General features: G+C 31.2%; 1 protein-coding gene across 1 annotated transcript; it reads right to left on the reverse strand.

Annotated features, from left to right (window-relative positions):
• Nucleotides 1–1,362: 1,362 nt before the first annotated feature.
• On the reverse strand, nucleotides 1,363–1,811 carry LOC145164448 (uncharacterized). Its single transcript, XM_079083165.1, has 2 exons — nucleotides 1,499–1,811; nucleotides 1,363–1,385 (listed from the first exon to the last, which is right to left on the reverse strand). Exons 1-2 carry the CDS (start codon nucleotides 1,809–1,811, stop codon nucleotides 1,363–1,365), a joined length of 336 nt encoding a protein of 111 aa, XP_078939291.1.
• Nucleotides 1,812–8,550: the final 6,739 nt, after the last annotated feature.

Raw genomic sequence — 8,550 nt, forward strand, 5'->3', positions numbered from 1 at the left:
CGTACACAAGAGTTTTTTCCACACATAAAAATTTACACTTTATAAAGTTTTACAATACAATATTTTAAAGTAGAAATTGTTATGTATGGAAAAAAATCGTTGTGTACAAATCGGCTCCCATTTTGTAACGAATATTTTAAAGTAGAAATTGTTATGTATGAAAAAAAATCGTTGTGTACAAATCAGCTCCCATTTTGTAACGATAGCTACCCACATTACCTAATAGATTAGAGCTCCTCAAAATAGCCAAAGGTGGTTTTCCCCATCCGCCTGTGAAGACTTTCAACTTTGAGTTTCCTTCCAATTTCGGTCTATATGTCATTTTAAGATACTTTGTTTGAATTGTGACGTCACATGCTTTCCGAAATCATGTAATTAGACATCTCTAGCTTAATAAACATACTTCCTTTTGAAATTGCAAGCATTTGTGTATTTATAGTTATGTTATGCATCATACATACCTCATCTTATACACACATCCTCCCATAAACATCACGAAAAAAGAATAGACAAAAAGTAAAAAAGTTTTTTATTCTTGATATTTAGTAGGTAATGTGAGGCATTCAAAATTGGATATCTGAAAATTCAGATATTCAAAAATTGCATATAGTTGATTTTGATATGCAAATGTGTATCATAAATTTTGGATGTCCTAGGTTTTGGATTCGAATTCGGATATCCGAAAGTTTTGTGTTTTTCATCAATCTACTTAAACAATCTATATGATTAAGTGAATCAACATTGACTAATAACCATGTAAAAAATATCTTAATCTTTACATTAAAAATTCTAAACCAAAAGAAAATAGAAAAAGTAAAAAACAAATCGACGAATTTATACAAGTTGTATATGCTCTAAAGCTTAATAGTATTGACCATCAAGTATTCAATCTTGTTTTCTTTATGTAGAAATAAAATAATAGCCATAAACATTATAAACCTAATGAAATGTACTAAATTATCAGTGGTCAAATAAGGACTTCGTGGAATGAATTAAGCAAATACATTTTCGGTATTCCGATTACTTAAGCTAAAGCTAAATGCATATTTAATTTTTATCAATTTAAGATACTCCCATACCATTCATCCAATTAATGTTAGCATTCAAACAACAAAATACATATTTAATCATGCTATTTATATCAAAAGACTAACAATAAAATAAATTGAAATTTAATTAGTCTAATGTAGCCTTTTTATTTACTAATAATAAGTAAAACATTAAAAATTAATAAAAAAAAATGGATTTGATAAATATTCTTATCATCCAAAGGATTATAAAGTTATCATCCGAATCCAAAAATTTGGATAATATCATATTCGAATTTAGGATACGTATATTTTTTAATTTAACATTTCACAATTACAAATGCCAGAAAAAGAACACTAACAAACAAGAAACACAATCAAATTAAACCCACAAAACTCAAATACTTCCAGTATTAATAGTAAAGAAATAGAAGAATAACTTATGTTACAATCCTAACGAGGGCACAGACCAACACACGGCCTAGCGGGATTTACACGATACAGTCCTGTGCATGCATTGCCACAAGCGGGATTATATTTGTCTAGGCCATCGAGAGAAAGCTTCTTCTTTGGGTTTGCTTGGGCCAATATCCGCCTATGTTCTTCAGTATCCATCAGAAACTCTTCATCTTCTTCCACTAACATTCGGCATTCGGCCACAGTGCCATTGCATTGATCAGCATATTGGTCCCATGAATCGCAGTGGTTGGTCATTAAGAGGATTATTGATGGTAGGAAGATGAAACAAGTAAAGCAGATGAAACTGCTGTTTCTTGAAGCCATGAGTTGACTAATTTTGGGTTACGAATTGTGTTGATTTTCTTGATGCATATAAAGGAATCTAAGTGGGTGGTGTTTTCAATTTATTAAAGATAATTTTGTACGGATTGAATGTGTGGTTTAAGCTCCTTTGAATTTGATTTCCCAAAAGAAAGGTAATTGCTTTTTTTTAACAAAATTAATATAATTTTCTACTAATAAAATCTCATAACCCAATTTTTGTTATTCTAAACAGTCTAAAAATTACGGTTCTAAATAATTTTAGGCATGATTTGGCGTCAATGTCAAACCTCAACTTTTTACGAGCTGTGGCGATACATACCGTTTGTAAGGCGTGATTTAAGGCGAAATTTTTGAATATATATATATATATATATATATATATATATATATATATATATATATATATATATATATATATATATATATATATATATATTCTGTAATTATTCATTTTTATATACATATATGATTTAAAATGGTATTTTGTAGCGTGACGTTAAATAAAAGTCTTAGAGTCATAGCATATTATGACGAGTCATGTCAAGTTTTTAGAACCTTGCTAAAAATACACTCTTTTCATAAATTACTTTTCTACTTTTACAATTACATAACAACCTATTAGCAATCTTTCAGATTGTTTGTAGGGTAGACAAAACCAAACCAAACCAAACGATTTTTGGTTTTTAAAAACCAAATTATTGTGGTTTTTTTTTAATCCAAAAAAACTGAAACAAACATATATATATATATATATATATATATATATATATATATATATATATATATATATATATATATATATATGACAAAATTTCATAAATCATCCTTGTGGTTTTGAAAAATAGCAACTTCACGGTAAAGTTGAAAAACACTACATGGTGGTCCCTATGGTTTCAAGTTTTGCATGGCTGGTCCTTTTTATTTTATTTTATCTTTTCTTTTTAATTAATTACATTTAAAATTGAGAAAATAATAACATATATATCCAACTACCCTTTCTCTCCGTAAACATTTCGTTATCCTCCATATATTTGACTGTCAAGTTCCTTCCTGTTCTTTAAAGTTTTTTAATTCATATCATATTCAACAAATCATCATCTGAAACATCAAAGCAATTATCATATGATATCAACATCACAATCAACAAAGTTGTATCACATTAAGCATCTAAAATTAATCATCAACGATTCATCATCTTCAATATATTCTTCACCCATTGACAATCATAGAAATCAACCAAAAATTATGACAGTCTTCATTAGTTGTTAACTATTTTTCAAAAGTTCATCAGATTAAAATCACCAAAATCTTCATCATTTTTATCGAATTACTATACCCTCGAAATCCTATAAGAATGGATAAATTTCAAGCAATTTGAATAGGACATTCATGGAAACAATGACAATCCAATAATTCTTTACACGAGTTGTAATGAAATCAACCATCTAAAACGTTTCAAGCAATTTGAATAGGATGTTTTTACTAATGAGCAATAAGCTCAATCAACGTAGCAAGAACATTTGATCCTAGAATTTTAGTGAAAAACAATGAAGCGAGGACGATGAACGGATGAAGAAATATGTTGCGATGAAGTGATGAAGTCGATGATGACGATAATGTGGGTGTGGGTCGAGGGTGTTTATGGGTGGGTTAATAGGGTTTTTTTTTGTGAATTTAAAATGAGTTTTTTGATTAATTTAAATTAAAATATTAAAGTAAAAAACCAATAAAGTGTTTAATCACTGGTAAAATAGTAATGTTAGATCAAATTTGTAATAAAATAAAATCATAGGGACCAACCATGCAAAAAATAAACCACATGGACCATTGGTGTAGTGTTTTTCAACGTTATCCTAAACTTGTTATATTTGAAATCCGCAGGGATCTTATGAAATTCTGTCTATATATTTGTTTTGATTTGATGATCTTATTGAAGAAGTCGTTGATATTATCTCCACGAGAATGAGTACAAAGGACATTATTAAAATTTAAAAAGGTTTGATTTGATGGTGGTATTATTAGACTGTGTAATAAAGGTGATGTAGAATCTTTATCAACATGTTTAAAATAATACGTTTCATAAAAAGTCGGTATGCATAATACATTTTAAAACAATAAAATTCAAATTAAGAAATAATAACGTCTTAACTGTTAATGTCTTCTGCAAATGAGTTTTTTTAGTTATTTTGCCTATTCAGTCTTATAAAATTTGAATTTCTCGTTAAATACATTTCAACGGATTATACAATTCTTTGTAAAAGTATCAAGTCCTAAGCAATGTACTTGCTATTTTACAATACTAAATTTCTTTGTTGAAATCGGACTCTCCCCAATGTCCACTTAATGTTGTGTCCACTGGGATGAGTACAAACGACATTATTAACATCTGTTACTTTTAATTATGATATCGAAATTTTAACAAATTAAGTTTATGATGTTTAGATTCATTGTTTAACATATTTGTATCGATAATAACTAAACACAAGTCCATCAATTAAAATATTATAATAATCAGCATATTGGATTTTTTTTCTTTTATGTATGTGTGTGTTCTCTACTTATAAATATATTCCATGATCAAATGTACATAATTACACACTATTTAATTAAAATTAATGAATTTTTTATTTACAAAAATAGAAAATTAAACATAATAAAACCTCATTAAATAAAACCCAAATAAGATCACACTAACAAATATTATATTTCCTAGTTATTTAGAAATAAAATCAATATTTGTTGAAAATCTGAAATCATCAAATCATTACAAAAGATTTGTTTCCTTAGGAAATCACATAAATAAAAGCAGGTTATATTGCAATTTATAAGAATGAAAAAAAAAAAAAAAAAAAAAAAAAAAAAAAAAAAAAAAAAAAGTTGTGTTCTTAAAGAATGATCAATTCCATTTCATCGGACAAAACAAATACTTGTTTCATTCCATTGGAACGAACCATTCCGTTTCATACCTTACCTGATTTCATCTTACCATAAACTACCTAATTAAAACAAAAAGAAAATCTTTATTTACATGAGTCACAAAGAAAATGTTTACCCTCCATGTCGCCAGCTTTTCCCTATGAGATAGCTACTGCTACCACCCAAAAACATGCTCCTTGTAGCGACTACAAAAATATGTAAACTAATACATTATTTGGTCAATTTGCAATCAACCAGTTTAGCATTGAAAAGCTTAAGGATAATGTTGCCACTACCGTATGGCCACAAGGTATATCGTAATTTTTCCATTTCTCACGTATACAATAAGGTTGGAGGGTGTGCGCAGGAAGCTTCCTTCACTTTTTGACTGTCACGTCATCATTTCCCTCACGAAAAGTCAAGATGTGTGGGGATGCTTTCTTCTCTCTTTTTTTTTTTAAATAAAAATAACTGAATTTGATGATTTATATATATTTTTTAATTGAGTAATAAACATAAAAATTACTTAAAAATAAAAACCATTTCATTAATTTAAAATTACATTAAAATAAGCAAGATTAAAAAATAATAATAATAAATAAAAAATAAAAACTAAAAAACAACAAACATTTAAAAAAACACAACTTAAAAAACATAATTAATATCCGAATTTTAAAAAACCAAACTACGTCACTCGGAATCGTCGTCATTCTCAGCAACATCATTCTCGTCATCGTCATTCTCAGCAACATCATTCTCGTCATCGTCATTTGAATCCTCCATCTCGACGAACATATCCAAATCCTCATCTGATTCGTCAAACAAATCATCGTGTCAATACTCTGTTGGCGGTTGAATGTGAGCCCTATAAATGTGTTCCACCAAATCAGCACGAAAGGCGTGATGAATGTCACGATCGTATATATATTTCTCTTCTATTCTCCATATACTATTGCGTACCAACGGCTACTCCTTCGACATTTGGCAAAACTTCGTTTTCGTTGTATCGACATATCGCACTTCCTTCATCTTCAAAAATCATATTATGCAATATGATGCACGCATACATTACGTGTTGCAACCTTTTCACTTCATATGATCGTGCCCCGACTGCTAGTACTTGCCAACACCTCTTGAGTACACCAAATTTTCGCTCCACGTCCTTCCTAGTTGACTCTTGCGTCTCTTTAAAGTTTTTTCCTTTTTCGTTGTTCAAACATGTAAACGATTTCACAAAAACAAATAAGGGAGGATATATACCGTCAGTAAGATAGTACTTGCGCTTATATGCTACCCTGTTTGCTTGAAAAGGTACATCGTGCGACTTTCCAAGGTAGATATCGTTAAATACCGGCGACTGGTCCAAAACATTGATGTCGTTGTTTGCAACAGTAGGAGCAAAGAATGCATGTCATATCCAAAGATCATGTGATGTGATTGCTTCTAAAACAATAGTCGACTCTCTGTGGTCGCCTCACATGTACTGACCACACCATTCATTGGGGCACAATGCCCAAGCCCAATGCATGCAATCAATACTGCCTAGCATTCCTGGGAACCCATTCTTGCCTTCATGCATCATGTACAACTGGTGGACATTGTTGATAGTTGGTTTGTGCAAATATCGTTGCACATACACCAAAGTAATAGCTTTGCAGAACTTGTACATGATGGGTTTTAAGCATAAGAACAATCCTATGTGCTCATACAAACCCTAATGCTTGGATCTAGGTTTCTCTATTGTACATGCAATGAATCCAAGACTTACAAACCCTAGATCTATCAAATAAGAACTGAAATAAGGGTTTAGTAATTACCTTTGATTGTTATATAGCAATAACAATCAATCATTGCTTTGATTGGCTTCAGAAAGCTTAGTGCCTCAAGTGTTGCACCTCTAATGGAGTCACAAACACCACTAAGCAACTTGGATGAAGAGGGAGGAGAGAGGAGGCACCAAAAACGGCTGGAAACCCTAAAGGATTACTTGTCCACGTTTTTGGGGCTTAAGGGTCCTTTATATACATGTAGGCTATTAGGGTTTACAACTAGGAAACCCTAATCTGGCTGCTTAGGCCCTAAGCAGCTCATGGACTCCTTTAACATATCCCTTGGACGATTTCTAATGGGCTTCCCATAGAATTCGTCCAACTTATATATTATTAGGTGATCCATAGCCCAATTGTAATTTATCTTATAATTACAAATCCAGTCCCCTAAGTTTAATTAATCTCTTTTAGCCACAAAATTAATTCTTGACTAATATCAATTAAACATTATGATTTCTCCTTTAATATATTATTCTTATAATATATTAATAAATCATAATTAAACCTTTCTATCCTTAATTCATCCTACATATTGCTATGGTGAAGGCAACCCAAAAGGACCATGCTCGTAATCGGGTCAAGTACATACCAAAATAGTTATGGACTTAGACACTGATCCAACAGTCTCCCACTTGGATAAGTCTAATAACTATTTTGCATAACTTCAGAACCTGATCAGCAATCATAGCTTTCAAAAGCCGCTGTCAACTCTGATCTTATTAGATACGCGTGTCCTTTAGATAAGGGATTATATATTCCTCCATTCTACAAGATATCGTATAGACATGAGACATGGATTGAAATCATTCTCTCAGTCTATGTGTCGTTTCCCGATTTCCGATTTATGACGACTGACTAATTGAACAAATCAAATTAGTCCTGGCCCGGCCGAGCACTTTCCTTTGTCATCACTAAATCATCGAGGGCCCACAGATATCGCTTTTATCCCACCTTGGGTAAAAGGAATGGATAAACTTTGACTCAAATGCTTGCTTGCACCTACTAATCGAATCACACACAACAATAAGTTTTATAACACCAACTTACTGGTGCGTTTACTTATCATCAATGTGCAACCGACCAGCAAATAACAACTCGCACGTCTCGGTTTCAAGAATATACAATGTTATCGTCTCACCAATCACTCGTGATAAAACCATGAAGTGATTCAAGTGAGCGTGGGTTTAATCCAATACTTTAATCTTATCAAAGCACTCATGAACTCTGCAGCAAACTTGTGCTATGTCTAAACACTTTAGACAATCTACAGACAGATTCATGACAGTCTTCCTTCATACCTACTTCCAACGTATGACCGACTGTGGAGGTTCGAATAACCTAGTTATTCTGGAAGTCAAAACATGCAAAATGAAACGCAATAATAATATTAATCTTATATGGTCCCAAAACTTTTGAGCGTAAATAAAAACACTTTTATTTAAACACCATATTGATTACTCATTATTCATTGCTTACTGTTTCAGAAAATCAACTTATTACTCGAATTATAACCACAATTGTCCCATGCTCCAAGCATACACACTTTGGTTTCCTATGGTCCATACTATGTTAAATAGATCAATTGAAAATTTTTCCAACGAAACGCATTTCACAATCCCCAATCCTTATTATTAGTATAAGAATACCAAATTCTTGCCACTTTTAGAATATGTCAGATTCTAACATTTTATGCAATGATTCTTTCGTAATGTCATAGCACAAAAGTCACCAAGACCCGGCTAATGAAATTACAAGGTATTCTATCGGAAATTGTTACAAGACAATTCCATAGACGTGAAGTCTCACATTCAAAGTACATTCCTTTGAACATCCTTCTCGCATAAAAGTTTCTAATCTAGACATATTTCTTAATATCCAACTCCCATTAATGGAAACATTTCCATATTTGCCATATGACAACTCATTCTTAATAGAATCTTATCTATTCATAATAATGTCAATATAGTCCATCCAGTACTATACTTCCAACTACT

This window comes from Lactuca virosa, chromosome 3 (genome assembly GCF_052849685.1).
Source record: "Lactuca virosa cultivar CGN04683 chromosome 3, Lactuca_virosa_CGN04683_v6, whole genome shotgun sequence".
Lineage (NCBI taxonomy): Eukaryota > Viridiplantae > Streptophyta > Magnoliopsida > Asterales > Asteraceae > Lactuca > Lactuca virosa.

What these genes read in the sequence shown, in the direction of transcription:
- LOC145164448 (XM_079083165.1), bottom strand. Translation starts at nt 1,811, where the DNA reads ATGGCTTCAAGAAACAGCAGTTTCATCTGCTTTACTTGTTTCATCTTC. An exon ending in TCCCGCTAGGCCGTGTGTTG is followed by an intron (nt 1,386 to 1,498) that starts GTCTGTGCCCTC and finishes CTTGTTTGTTAG; the next exon opens with TGTTCTTTTTCTGGCATTTG.